The sequence below is a fragment of the Diabrotica virgifera genome, chromosome 1 (assembly GCF_917563875.1).
Source record: "Diabrotica virgifera virgifera chromosome 1, PGI_DIABVI_V3a".
NCBI classification, from domain to species: domain Eukaryota; kingdom Metazoa; phylum Arthropoda; class Insecta; order Coleoptera; family Chrysomelidae; genus Diabrotica; species Diabrotica virgifera.
The window spans coordinates 236,600,416-236,616,049 of record NC_065443.1 but is presented as its reverse complement, the minus strand read 5'-3'; the positions used below and the strand labels follow the sequence as shown (position 1 = coordinate 236,616,049).

At 30.6% G+C, this 15,634-nt stretch overlaps 2 protein-coding genes across 7 annotated transcripts in view; one reads left to right on the top strand and one right to left on the bottom strand.

Annotated features, from left to right (window-relative positions):
• The window catches only part of LOC114326726 (uncharacterized), a 149,115-nt gene extending 140,721 nt beyond the window's left edge, over nucleotides 1-8,394 (bottom strand). For both annotated transcript variants that reach the window (XR_007697443.1, XM_028275149.2), the window contains exon 1: nucleotides 8,231-8,394. The gene's annotated coding sequence lies outside the window, so the exon portion shown is untranslated. The remainder of the gene's footprint in view (nucleotides 1-8,230) is intronic.
• Nucleotides 8,395-8,695: 301 nt separating this feature from the next.
• Nucleotides 8,696-15,634, top strand: part of LOC114326725 (calcineurin-binding protein cabin-1) — a 262,120-nt gene continuing 255,181 nt past the window's right edge. For 3 of the 5 annotated variants that reach the window (XM_050648086.1, XM_050648079.1, XM_050648068.1), the window contains exon 1: nucleotides 8,697-9,155. In XM_050648086.1, the coding sequence (XP_050504043.1) occupies nucleotides 9,081-9,155 (75 nt within the window). In that variant the 5' untranslated portion in view covers nucleotides 8,697-9,080. Of the gene's footprint in view, nucleotides 9,156-15,634 lie in introns of all 5 variants that reach the window. The other 2 variants (XM_050648093.1, XM_050648090.1) reach the window with 1 other exon arrangement.

The window sequence follows — 15,634 nt, the reverse complement described above, 5'->3', positions numbered from 1 at the left end:
ACACTGATGATGGATTTCTTAATCCGAAAACGTTTTGTTTCAGTGTAACCCTTATTTAGGGTATTTTAAATATACCTTTTACAACAAATCTAGTATTTTTGTGATTTATGATATACAGAGAGAGTCTGTAAAGTGGAATAAATTCAATATCTCAAATACTAATTGTTTTTTTGGAAAATGCTCAGACCCGTCGATTAGTATTTCAAATTGTCCTTTTTGACATTCAATAATAATGTATACAGGGTGTCCCAATTTAGAGATATGACGTCATCGTCGATTTTCTTAAATGGCAACACTGTCATTTTGATAGCTAATTTGATAGGGTTTGTAAGTTATACATAACTGCAAAATATCAAATTTTTATTCTCTACCATTTACAAGATAATAGAAAATAACAAAGTTATATCTGTAATTTGGAATATATTCAATAATTAAAATACTAACTGTTTTTTTGAAAAATGCTCAGCCCCGTCGATTAGTATATCAAATTGTCCTTTTTGACATATAATAATAATGTATACAGGGTGTCCCAATTTAGAGATATGACGTCATCGTTGATTTTCTTAAATGGCAACACTGTCATTTTGATAGCTATTTTGATAGGGTGTGTAAAGTTATACACAACTGCAAAATTTCAAATTTGTATTCTCTACCATTTAGATGATAATAAAAAATAACAAAGTTATGAAAAATAAGTAATCAACTAATAATTGAATTTAATTATTTCAATAAATTAAGCAAAAACTCATAATGTTGCCCTCAATTATTGTCAAATTGTCAATGGGCAACGTTATGAGCATTTGCTTAATTGAAATAAATAAATTCAATTATTATTTGATTACTTCTTGTTCTTCATAACTTTGTTATTTTTTATTATCTTGTAAATGGTAGGGAATAAAATTTTGAAATTTTTCAGATGTGTATAACTTTACACACCCCATCAAAATAGCTATCAAAATGGCAGTGTTGCCATTTAAGAAAATCAACGATGACGTCATATCTCTAAATTGGGACACCCTGTATACATTATTATTATATGTCAAAAATGACAATTTGATATACTAATCGACGGGTCTGAGCATTTTTCAAAAAAACAGTTAGTATTTTAATTATTGAATATATTCCAAATTACAGATATAACTTTGTTATTTTCTATTATCTTGTAAATGGTAGAGAATAAAAATTTGATATTTTGCAGTTATGTATAACTTTACAAACCCTATCAAATTAGCTATCAAAATGACAGTGTTGCCATTTAAGAAAATCGAGATCGAAAAACGATGACGTCATATCTCTAAATTGGGACACCCTGTATACATTTTTATTGAATGTCAAAAAGGACAATTTGAAATACTAATCGACGGGTCTGAGCATTTTCCAAAAAAACAATTAGTATTTGAGATATTGAATTTATTCCACTTTACAGACTCTCTCTGTATATATACAGCCAGCTACAGGAAGTTTATTTTCCTCGTGGAGTAAGTTTGTTATAGTTTATTATTCTGAGATGTTTGATATTTTAAACATTTATTGTTGTTAAGCTGTAGCTTTGTTAAAACTTTTGTAAATGGATGCCGTTAATAAATAAATTCTACAGGTGCAGATGATATATGCACTGAACTAATCAAGTACCTAGAGCTAGAGCAACAATAAAAAAAACTAGATCTTGTAACTATACAACACATCCTGTGGAGAAAATCTAAAATAATAGTCTCACTAAAACCAGGAAAGGATTCATAGTAATTGATCATCTTTTAAACTGTATGATAACCTACTATGTACAAGGAAGATTTAGGCCTGGCAAGCCCTTGCACTAATAGAATAGCAGATTACCACACAGTAAGGAAGAAGATATTGCTCCACAAACTATTATCTAGGTCTAGGTATAGTTATTACTGTGTAGTTAGGGTCTATGATGCTTTGCTACAGAATATATTTTTTTTGTACTTTTCTTACACTGATGACCATGCAAAATGAGTTCAAGGAAAAAGATACGAGAAAATAAAAGAGGGACTAGAACACAGTGGTTGTGTACTACCATATTGGTGGTACCACCAATACCTCAATCAACGGTACTACTCAGAAAATTCCTTAAGATCCGACCAAGTATGTGCTTTTGACTTTCGCACAATGGAAGCTAAGTGAAACACCAAAGCAAAAGCAACTGAAATCAGGTAAAACTTTTTTAGAACAGTACAGGTTGAGACGCTCAAAAATTACTGAAGGTCAAGTTTTAGAAAGCATATTTGAAATGTTATGAAACTATAAAAAAACAAGCTGAGAATGCGAGCATTATTACAACGAAAACTTTGTTTTTGGTTAGCAGGCATCATTTCTATATTACTTTATTTGTATAATATCACTAAGTATTTAGCTTTAGCATATCGAAGGTGACCCGAAACTCTCCTGGTAAACGAAGATCGGAGATTCCTAAGATAATTTTTAAGATAATTTAACCCCATTCACCTAGACTGAAAATATTTCCTAAGGGAGCTAGAGTTGTTTGAAGATGGCGCCTTGTAATTAGTTTTTTTAATACCTCCAGAACGCTTTTATTTAGAACAACTAAAACTAGTACGCCTATTTATCTTCCAGAGACAAATTTATTCACAGTTATTTTATAGCATAAGGGCTGCAGTTATTTTATAGCATAAATTTTTTGTCTCTAACTTTTAAGTATTTTTGACACTGAATTATAAAATTGTGGGGTATTCTAAAACTATAAGATATTCTTGCTTTAAATCGGTAGGATACAGTTTTCTAGAAAAATCAATTTGAAAATTTTTCGTTTTTGAATTTGAAAAAAATTTTCAAAAAAAAACTATTTAGAAAAACGAAAACTTATACGTTTATTTATCTTTCAGAGATAAATCGAATTCATCAATTGCGAATTTTTAGTACTGGTCACCGTTTTTTTATTTTTTTTTTATATGGGTAATACTACTCGTATGCGCGCCAATGGAGAATATAAAACTCTTAATTGTATGTCAAAAAATGCACAATAACTACCTCTTAAAATCTACCAAATTGCATTTGCATAACATAAACAGTTTTAGAGCAATAAATAAATCGTCAGTTTGTAAGAAAAATTTCAACATCCCATATCTCGGAAACAAGGCATTTGCGGACATATGTTTATATAGCAAACTGTCATTATTTTTTCATGCAGAATTACCTCTTAAAATTTGTCGCACTTATTTAGAAATACCCTGTATTGATGAAGAACATAGCTAATTGTTAAAGTACCTAACTTTTTTATTATCAAACATAAGCAAATGAATCAAAAAACATTATGTTAAGACAGCTTGAGGCTATGGTTGGGTTTTGATTTCAGTATTTTATAAATGCTAGAATATTTCACAATGTGTGGTGAACTTTGAGAAAAAACACAGTTTGATTGGTACGCCCGGTATACAATGACAATTTACCTGTCTAGCAACAATATTATTACAGCGACATTGTTAAAGAATAAGGTTATAACATACTAAAAAATCACTTAAATCGGACAAAAGGTTTAAGTGGTGCGTTAAACACGCAGTTACTAGATTGTATGTTAACAGATTTTGTTGAAAAACTTATCAATATACTTAAAAATACTTAGAATACATACTTAGAAATATTATTTCTATTTATATGATCCTGTGCCTGTATCTACAATTTTTAAGTATAAACATCCTAAATTGCTTTAACCTAAGACCAAGGTTCAACTTGGGCTGTAGTGCTATTAGAAAGCATATTTATTTAAAATGTTATGAAACTATAAAAAAAATTTATCAATATATTTCTATTTATGATCATCTATTTACAATTTTTAAATATAAACATTCTAAATTGCCGACCACTTTAATTAATATTCCATTATATAATTAATGCATTTGCCAAACAAACATCTATTCATAAACACGCCCAGATATTCAAATTTTGTTATTTTTTCAACACTTATTCCCAATCTCTTAAATTATTTTTATATGTGAAAGTATTTTTGAATTAACATACAATTAAGAAAATACGTTTAGGATATTTTTGTAATAACCTTCATATTTATCATAGAATTATATATCTGAGATTTTAACAAATTTGAGGCCATTCTATGCTTTATAATTTAATAATAGCATGTTAAAACTAAATAATTGAACATAAAAAATTCTATCAACTCATATAAAAAAGATCCATCCAAAGTTTGAACAATGTTTTTTCATTTTCATTACATTTGAAGGGCCACGGGAAAGAACGATCAAGTCCATTTTTGGTCGAAATTTAAATATTGCCACCATATTTTAGCTTTTTGTGGAAAGAACCCAAGCATGGTTTCGATTGTCCAATAACGATCACTGTATGTTACAATTAAAAATGTTTTATTTAATTTTCCTGAACCAAAGTATACGAACTAAAACTTTCAAATTGGATTTGTATAAAATGAACAAAATGTGACTCTGATCGTTCTTTCCCGTGGCCCTTCATTTAAGAACAATCATTGGTCAGTTTTAAAATCTAAGTGAAATGACCAAAGGTTATACTTCCTTATACTTACCAAACTTTCGTTAAGATGCTAGGCAAAATGCCCGCATTCCCAGAATTTTTTCATTCTTTTACATTCTATGTGATTAAAAAATAAGGTTCAGCAGAATTTTAAGCCTCCACCCCTTCCCCCTGCCCCACCACCAAAAACGTCAACTTTTCGTTTTTTTTTTTTTTTGGTAGGATGTAATTAGTTTATAAAGTCGTAGGCATATTCGAGACTTTTACAAAACATGTCTATTTTTATAGACCCATAAGTTGGGTGTACATGTCCTCAAAATGCATGTTTATTTTATTTTTTTTTTTTTTTTGAAAAATGCATATAACTTTTTTTTGGAGTTCGCTGTCTAATTTTTTTGTATTCTGTGTATTTTATCAAAAACTATATTCCTAATTTTTTTCAGATTTTTCCGTAAGGTGCGCCATCTTGAAAAATCCAAAAAAACTGGCTTTTAGGGGTTTTTTGGGGATTTTCCCCATTTTATAGACTTCAAAATAGACCAAATCAAATTTTTTTATAGGTTATATAAATTATAGCTCTGTTGTTATGTTATCTACCATTGCTAAACTTTTTGAACTAATTCTAAACAAATATCTCACTTGGCATTGTAGAAATCTCTTGATTAGTGAGCAACATGGATTTAGGCAGGGTAAATATATGTCTACAAATCTTGTTTTGTATCATGACTAGATAACATGTCTACATGGCCATTTATACCGATTTCTCAAAGGCCTTTGACATAGTAATCCATTATTTGCTCATATTTATTAATATTGGCTTTCCTGGGTGGTTTCTTTCATGGTTAAGTAGTTATCTTGATAGTAGAATCCAGTTTCTGCTTTTACACTCACGTACAAAAAAATCGATCAACTAAAATTAGATCATTTTTGATGTCTCGAATTTCCTAAACCTGTTGTCCGATTTAAGTGATTTTTTTACCATGTTATAGCCTTATTCATTAACAATATCGCTGTAATAATATTGTTGCTAAACAGGTAAATTTTCATTGTATACTGAGTGTACGACCAAACTGTGTTTTTTTCTCAAAGTTCGCACCACCCTGTGGACTATTCTAGCATTTATAAAATACTGAAATTAAAACCCAACTATAGTCTCAGGTTTTCTCAACATTCTGTTTTTAGATTCATTCACTTATGTTGGATAATAAAAAAGTTAGGTACTTTAACAACTGACCATGTTCGTCATCAGTACAGGGTGTTTCTAAATAAGTGCGACAAACTTTAAGGGGTAATTTTACATGAGAAAATAAGGATAGTTTGCTTTATAATCCTATATCCGCAAACGCGGACGAAATTTCCGAGATAAGGGATGTTCAATTTTTGTTTACAAAATGACGATTTATTTATTGCTTTAAAACCAGTTAAGATATGCAAATAAAATTTGGCGGGTTTTAAGACGTAGTTATTGCACATTTTTTGACATACAATTAAGAATTTTATATTCACCATTGGCGTGCATACTGATAATATGATCGGTCATAATACCCGTTTGTGCGCCAATGGTGAATATTAAATTTTTAATTGTATGTCAAAAAATGTGCAATAACTACATCTTAAAATTTTTCTCATGGCTAGGATATTCGTTTGTGTGAATATTCGACATCCTGTGAATAAATAAAAAAAATTTTATAAAAAACTAAACAAAACAAAAGCATGAAAAATTAATAAATTGTTTAATTGTTGCATCTCAATGTTTTTCCAAATATCTTCTCTAGAATCCAGAACAAATCAGAAATTGCAGAGTAGGCTATATTCTTTATAGTACATTTCAACTTCCAGATCAAAAGCTATAGGGCATTTTAAGACTTTGACGTTTATGTCCACACTGGGAGGCAATTTATAAGTGTATTCGCAGAGATAGTCAGGGACTAGTCAACGACAAGTGGAGCATGCCATGACTAAAAGTCTGCAACAGTGCAAATTTTTTTTCTTAAATTTTTTTAAACCTTTAATGGTTTTTTAGTTGTATTTCGCAAACATTTTGTTCTTGATTTTGTAGTTGTAGAAGTACTTGAACGACTTTATTTAGTTTTAAGCAGTGAATAAATAAAGATGAGTGAATATTTTCGAAAGTTGTTGGCAGACAATACATATAGTCTGTCCGCTATAACTTTTCCCATGCGGTACAATTCATTTTCAATCAAATTAAGTCAAAACATAAATTGAAAAGAACGTTGTTGTGTATATACCTTTGTATACTTTATACTATATACTACACACATCAGCGTACGTTTCACTTTCTGTTTTGACTTAATTTGATTGAAAATGAATCGTACCTCATGGGAAAAGTTATAGCGGATAGACTATATGTTGCTAGTAGGTACAGTAGTTAGTTATTTAGCATTTTTATAGGACATTTATAGCTTTATTATTGTATTTAACCATTGTTTTAGTCTCTCAGATCATAACTTATTTAATTCAGTTGGTTTTATGCTTAAAAGGTAGCACTGATGGTAACTGATGAAACTGAACTTTATCATGATTACTTCGCATTCCACACTTCAAAACACAACAGAAATTAAGCATATTATCGATTCTTCCAGTAATAATGTTAAATTAATCCTTGTACAAAACAAATTACAAATGAACGCAACTAAAATGATCTACAATACATTAAGAATTGATAGATTAATAATATTTATGTTTGCCTCCATAGGCGTAACCAGGGGGATTTTGGGGGTTATAACCCCCATTGGGATGTACTTTGAGCTCTATACGCTTAACACCATACCCTTTAGAGACCTTCCAGTAGTTGTAACCCCCCCTTTCAGGTAGTTGTAACCCCCCTTAGGATCATCCTGGTTACGCCTATGTTTGCCTCCCCACTGTCAGATTGATTTAAAATTGACAGTATGTTGGAATGGCCTATACTCTGAATACATTTTTTAACCCTTTCAGCTCCGCTTTAATATTTCCAACTTCAGCTACTCTGTTGGCAGAAATAATTTCGTTTGAATACTTAATCGTCCCATGGATGATAAACACCCTTACATGTACATGGCACTGATCCATAGTCATATTTGGAGGTGTGTATGTGTCACCATTAAATCAAATGTTATATTCATAGCAATTTGTGAATGGAGATATGCCATGAATATGTTAACATAAAACTAGAAGAACACCAATGTAGAGAAAGAATATATAAAGAAACTGATAATAAAAGGAACTAGAAATAATTCTAAAAGCAATGAATATGGTAATAATCTAGCTACGGGGCACTGTCATATTTAGTAGCTGAAATTTGAAATATTGCACAATTTCACATTCTCTATTTATTTACATAATATGTATGTATTTGCATGTTTTTGATTATTGCCTTCAGTTTATACAAATCAACAAAATATTTCAATTGGTAAAATGAGAATCCTCCTGCAAGTACATCAAGCTGGGATTATTATTAGCCATGGATAATCTAATATTGATTGCAGAAATAGCTTCTGCACAAAGTATTTGTCACATATTTATGCAGGACATGACATTCCGCCATTTTGATTATAATGAGAGATGAATTTCATTATAAATAAATGTAAATCATTTAACATTGTAATGAAACGCGTGTCTCAAACTAATCGAACCTTTTGACTCTAGTTTTAAAAATGTATTAGGATATTTGTTATAAACATTGCGTCACGCATTCTTTGGAAATGGGTTGGGCAGATTTGAAAGAAATGTTAGAAATATCATATCGTACCTGAATTTCTTCTGCTTTCGTGTTAAATATAAAATACACTGGTTATCACAAATACACCACTCCAAACACCAAATTCAAAATCTTAAATCACGTTGATAAACAAATATTTTTCTAAAAATATTTTTGACAACTTTGACGTATTGTTTTTGTAGTGACAGACTAGAATGACAGACACACATACAGGGTAGCACAATTTACAGATTTACAGATCAATGTGAAGTTGGTGACTTTCGCCTTATATTCATCGTTCCGAAATTGTATGAGTATATAATTAACGGAATTTAAATTTCTTAGGGGTTACTCTTTACGCCTACAAAATATTTAATTCACTTATTAAGAATAATTTACAGCTATATTAATTATTAATATCTCCAGCAGTATACATATTGATATTTTTAAAATAGATACACTTTTTAATGATGACATATGACATGTTTTCTGACATATTTATAGACCCCATACAAATTTGAGTATCTTCGCCTGGGTAATCGTTAAAGGTTGGTGAATTATATTCACCTCAGTCGTTATTCAGCCACCGTTTGATTTCTCACGAATTTGATTTCTCACAGACAGCACAGGTTAAGGTCCCACAGCCCACAACTACAACAAGAACAAGCAGAAGCAGAAGCGAGGAAGCAGAATCCACAGTACATGACAGAATTCTGTCATGTACTGTGGCAGAATCTTTTAAAAATCATAACATAAGCCGCAAGAAAAACAAAAAAAATAAAAATGTGGTAGCATATTGTGAACATTTGTGAAGTGATAGTGTGATATTTTGTAGACATAGATCTAGTTTTCCGGTATAATGTAGTACACATACAAGAAAAATAACAAAAACCAAAGCAATATGCTGAAAATAAAAGCTTTAAACAGGGAATCTTCATCTGATGAAGATGCTCCTGTTATACAAAGGGAGGCACAGGTAAATAAGATTTTTGTCCCTCTACGGGAACTTTATATCTACATATCACTACTCAGAACCATAACTTGTAAAACCATGTTTGCAGGAAATATATTGCATACCTCATCAACTCCTATGCCCTAATTTGACAAATGTAGAGGAATATTATTAAGTTATATATTGTCCTTATGCAACGCTATTGTTTAAATTGACAATTGCCCTTCAGCTAGTCGCAAACAAGCTTTTCCTGGTTTAATCTTAATTGCACCACTACTTATAAAGTGAATACATAGGAAAACTTAGATTAACCCTTAACTTGGCAAAACAAGAAATATGCAAAATAAAAATTATTTCTGACATTATTTGTTGAAGTGGGTAGTCAATTAATACATTTTCACTAATAAACTTTTTTTTAACAAATTTTGACTTTGATTTGTACCTGTGTATCTGAATGCACAACGCCAAGAAACCCTAAAACAATATGTTTGTATTACAATACACATTACCAATTTGAGTACTTGTTTTCGAAATTAAAATTAGGTGGAAAAATGAAAGAACACCCAGGGTTGTACTGATTTATTTTACTAACAAAAATATTACAATGATTACTTGCTCATATGGAAATCGTAAAAACAATTTCGTTTTGACACAAAACAAAGACATACGTCACATTTCGTACATTTTATATGTGTTTGGATATTTACACAATTGCAACATCGGCCCTTTGTGGAAAATTGTGTAAGGTGTCCGAAATTATCAAATCTTATATCACCTTCTGGCCGGGGTTGAAATATGGTTCTTATTCTTTTTTTTTATAACAGCGATGTCCTCATTTGAAGGTCTTCCAAGTTTTTTATTTTTATGGAGCAAGCTGTCCATTATGGAAAAAAGAATTTGTTTTAAAGTTTTTGTTCTTTTATATCATCAAAAATTTATATCATCAAAAAACATTTTAAAGTAATCAATTGGAGATCAAATCTCGTCTGGAACTTGAAAATTATCCTCTTCAATATCTACCGGGTAGCTAAAAGGTTCCTCTGTCCAGCTGTATATTTTCGCTTTCATGGTTTTGTTTTTCTTTTGAACTTTTTATAGTTGTTTGTTCTTTTTTAAATTGAGAGGTTTATGATCAAGTTCTGCTAAGGTTTCATCTACAACATACCCAATACGCTCATCTAGCTCATTGTTTTTAGCACCTTCTGCATTTTCTACCTTTTCATTGTTTGCTTCGTTTTCCAAGATCTCGTTTTCGAGCAATTTATTCGATAAAATAGTAAACTTAGATGAATTTTCTAATTCATCGTCATCAACACTCTTTATTACAGGATATGCTAAAGGGGTGGACGGTAACATAATATATTCTTCATTATCACTTTCAATATCGGAGTCAATATTTCTATTGGGAACTAAAATATTATACTCACAAACCTCCTCATCATTTAACCTCTTAAGTGGGCAGAAATATTTACAGAGATGTACCGTGTGGTGGGGAGAATTTTTTTTTTTCTGTATATGTGTTAAATTTTTGTAATTGATCATTGAGAAAGGTACATACGGCAATATTATACAAGTTTTTTCAAGATTTAGCTATATAAATTTTTATTGTTCATAGGCGGGTAGAATGTTTTCGTATAGGGTATAATAAAAAGGATAAAAATAATAAAAATAATTATTACCTACTATAATTATTGTTATATTTGTTAATTTTCATTGTTCATAGGCGGGTAATATGTGTGCGTATAGGGTAATAGAAAAAATAAAATTTAATAAAAAATAATTATTACTATCATTGTTACATTTCTCAAAATGCGACAAAGGATTATATAAATTTTCAATGTTCATAGGCGGGTAATATGTTTGAGTATAGGGTAATAGAAAGAATAAAAAAATAATAAAAAATAATTGTTACTATAATAAAATTGTTTCATTTTTTGTTAGAATGTAAAAAATGATTTACTAATTTGATAGTAAAAAAAAATAGAACTAGTGGCGTTACTAAAACCGCTCATTTATTTTTACATTGAATAGAAGTTGAAAAAACTTACCTAAAAGATAAACTGCAATATAGGTATACGAATCCTGATGGACATTTAAAATGTTTTTGAACTGGAACACTCGCGAAACGTACATGGTTTATAAGTTTAATGTCTAATAATTTAACAACGTATGGTATTTACCAAAGCACGGAACAGCACAAAGTGGGGCTTCACAAGAAGTACACATCACATTTGTTTCCTTTCTAATTTTGTGTGAGTTACACACTACACATCTTCTAGAGCCATGTTGTCTTGCTCCACTGGGAGGAGTGAATTCTGGAAAATGTCGTCCAATAAGTCGAGCGGGAGTATCAGGATTTAACATTCTGCTTCTGGAAACTGCTGTCGATGCACCATATTTCTCAAAAATTCTGTTAACGACATCTAGTCTAAAATTCAAATGCGATAATGGCCCACCTCGTTTTTTGTATAGTACAAAGGCATTGAACATTGCTACATCTACTAAATGCCTGAATATTTTTTGATAATATTTTTTTAGCCTTTTCCTTGCCATGCTATATGTGACTAAATATTGATCTGATAGGTCGACTTCCCCCATCCCTTTATTGTAGTCTACTATGACCTCTGGTTTTTGTAATACCTGCCCTCTTTTATTTTGTATTTGTATCATACTAGCGTCATGTGTTGTACTTAGCATGGTTATATCTTTCTTATCGCTCCATTTAAGACACATAACGATGGCTTAGTGTGAAAACCTCGTATCTCATTTTTTTTTTCGAAAATGACATTTTGGTTGTTTTAGTTTGAACACCTTTGTACCTCACGATTTACAACTGTTAGAAAAAATCCAAATACACCAGAATATTTTCTACAGCCGAAAAAAGAAACCACATATATCAATTGCTCTCTTGATTTAGTGTGAATACCACGTATATTTATAACCAAGAATTTGGTTCTTAATTTGGAGTCTTTGTTTAAGAAATTCGACTTGGAGAAATGTTTTTTGTGAACAACAAAAGGTAGTCCGACATATAGAAACATTTTATAAACCTTAAATCAAAAGATTTGTACTGTATCAACCTAGTATTTGGAGGTGTGCAATAAGCTATGAAAAATGAAAACCTCGTAAATAATCATAAACACAACCTCATTTTAGATGAAAAACACGTATATCAAGATATACGAGGTTATCATAGTTACTTGGGCAAAGGCTCTATATACTGCAAGGATATTTACGTGTTTTTCATAGTTAATATTTGTATTTTCAATTTAATAGCAACATTTAACACTTTCAGCTCTGGGCCAAGATCAGATATGTATCTCAATGTGCTCAAATTAAAATACGTAACAGTATTTTTTGTTTTTAGATTATATTATGCAGAAAATCAGTTTTTTGTCTCTCCTGTAAAATTGTAATTTAATGAGATACGAGGTTTTCACACTAAGCCATCGATAACTTTTTTCTATACGCAGCAGCATTTTCTCCTTTTTTAAGCTTTTTTTTGTCACTTGCGTTGGAAGATTTTTTCTATTTATGCGTACAGTTCCTAGGGCATCTGTGTTGAAATCACACAAAATGTCGAATAATTCGGCTGAGGAATAATAGTCTGTAACGATCCTGTGACCTTTTCCTAGTATATCATTGGCTAAAGATAACACAGTTTTTGTAGGTTTCGTCAAACGTGATATATCACGTCCGTGGATTTCTGGGAGCAGGTCAGTATCATTTCCTGTATACATAACAATTTTGTAAACATACCCCGAACTTGCCTCGCAAGGCCTGTATGACTCCATACCAAACCTAGCTCTTTTCTTGGGTATATATATTTTCCAGCTTAATCGACCCTTCCACAGAAGTAGGCTTTCATCTATAGAGACATCCTGTTCAAGATCACAAGCAGTTGTAAATTTGTTGACCAAATAATCCATTACTGGCTTTATTTTATACAGTCTAGGGTGAATATTTATTGTAGGATCAAATGTTTCGTTGTCGCTAAAATGGAGGAATTTAAGTAGCAAAAAAAATCGTTTCTCTGTCATCATTTGATAAAATATAGGTGTTTCTGTAAGTTTCTTTCTTGAAAAAAACATACTGCTTTTGGGCTTTTGGATAATGCCCTGAAGAAATAAAATTCCTAACAACAATTTTATTTCAGAAGCGCTAGTAGGAATCCAGTCTCTATCTCTAGCCCTTCTTTTCATTTGTCCTTGGTCAGTTTTTTCTCGAATTTTATTTTGTGCATGCCTATTAGTCTCCGTTGCGGAGATTCAATATTCATAAAATTCTATTGGTTCTGCGGCTGACATCAGATCGTGATGTACCCCCACATTTTCATTAAATACAAACCTTTCCCTTTCATTTCCAGTCTCAGTCCATGTATCATTTTGCATGATAGGGGGAATAAGTCTTGCTCATCTTCAGATGATTCATCTTCTGAGCTAGTAACTGTAGCCGTTCTACATCGATGTAGCTCTTCAATCAACCCTTTTCTACTAGCTAGGGACTGAATGTGGAGGGTCTTCCAATTCATCACCATCCTCTGATTCAGAAGACATATAATCCACGTCTCCTTCTTAATCGCTAGCTTCAGACATTTGCTGTAAAAGTTGGATGTCCTTCTTTCTCATCATCAAAGCGAAATGCTCGCTTCATTTTTATGATTATAAAGTCTAATTTGTCGGAAACAGAACACTCGTAAAAAGTTTTTATAATTACATAAATAAAACTAAATCACTATAATAATTGAATTTGCGGAGTAGGAACACTCGTAAAAAGTTTGTATAATTACATAAATAAAACTAAATCACTATAATAATTGAATTTGCGGAGTACCTACTAGATAAATAATATCACTTTTTAAAAACAACAAGACACACGTGTTTATTTCAGTCACCATAAAATGAAACTAAATATTTAGCTAAAAATAAAATACAAAGGGTCTCTATTCCGAAAAGCAATAAATTTGATATCCACTTGAAGACAAGCTTACATTTCAAAAACGAACCCAACATTTATAAAACCAGCATTTAGTACACAGTGTCATCTTTAAATTTCAAAGTAAATTATATTCCTAGATCAAGATATAATCCTTATTTCACATAGCAGAAATTTTTCTTAGCCCGTACCCTATTGCAGCTTCCGACAATTCTCGTGCCTTACTGTGTTCGCTCGCCTTACAGGAAACTGCTCCATATCTCTGGAACCCATTTAAATAAAATAAATTTAAAAATAGTTTTAGGTTCAGGGCAGTCAACGCTATCTATTAGTGAAAACCATAACTTTATAAGTTAAGTAATATAGTCGCCATAAACCGAAAACAGAAATTGTCGATCAGCCCACTCTGCTATGCATCTAGAGCGGACGACTAAAGCCGTCCAGCCCGCTTGAGGGGTTAATTATTGAGTTGCTAATTGTATATTCTCTTTGTTCTGTTGGAAGCCATAATCTGAAACAAAGACGAACTTGAAACTAATACCCAGCGCCCATTACTAAAACTTATTGGAATACATTTAAATAAAATCACAAAATATATTAATTTTATGATTAATTTTATATTAATTAATATTAATTATTTATTTATTTAATTATTTAATTATTTAATTATTAATATTAATTATTATTTATTTTATATTAATTTTATACAGTTAACAATTCAACTAGTACTACCCTGGACACCTATTACTGGTCGTTCTTATTTAAATGGTCTAAAACGGGCAGTGTGTATTTAAATTCACATTTATTGTTGTTCGTGTTATTGGCGATGTGAATTTAAATACATATGTTTTTTAGACGAAGCTCACATTTTATCAAACATTTAAATTACGAAACTATTGACATATTACTAAAGGACAATGCTTACCTTATTCGATTTTATTCACAGAATTAAAATAACTTTACAAATCGCCACAAAAACTACCGTTATTATTTATTATTTATTTATTTATTTATTTATTTATTTTATTGACGGGATTACCCCATTAAAAGTTATACAATTAACAATAATAAGTTTACGAGCTAAATATGTACTAATAATAAATATGTAAGAATAGGTAGGTACTTGTAACCTTAGAACTAACAAAAAAACTAAATAAATACTCTATTTAAATTATTTTTAAACATATTCAGAGATATATCAAAAATTTCAATGTGTTTGTCATTTATAAGTTTACAGTAACGATCTATAGTAGGTGAATTTTGGCCATAACTTGTGCGATGGAAAGGAATATAAAATGTTATAAAATCATGTCTTCGATTTCTAGTTTGTATATCAACATTAATACACTGTAATAGATCACAGCAATCTAAATTTCCATTTATTAAATTATACAAAAATACTAATCCTACTTGATTACATCTATTTTCTAGTGTATTAAGTTTTAAACTGTTGTCTATTAATGAAAAATCGTGATCTACAATAGTTTCACCTAATTTAAATGTACAGAGCCTCAAAAATTAGTGTTGAATTTTTTCAACAGTCATATTATGAACTGCATGGTATGGAG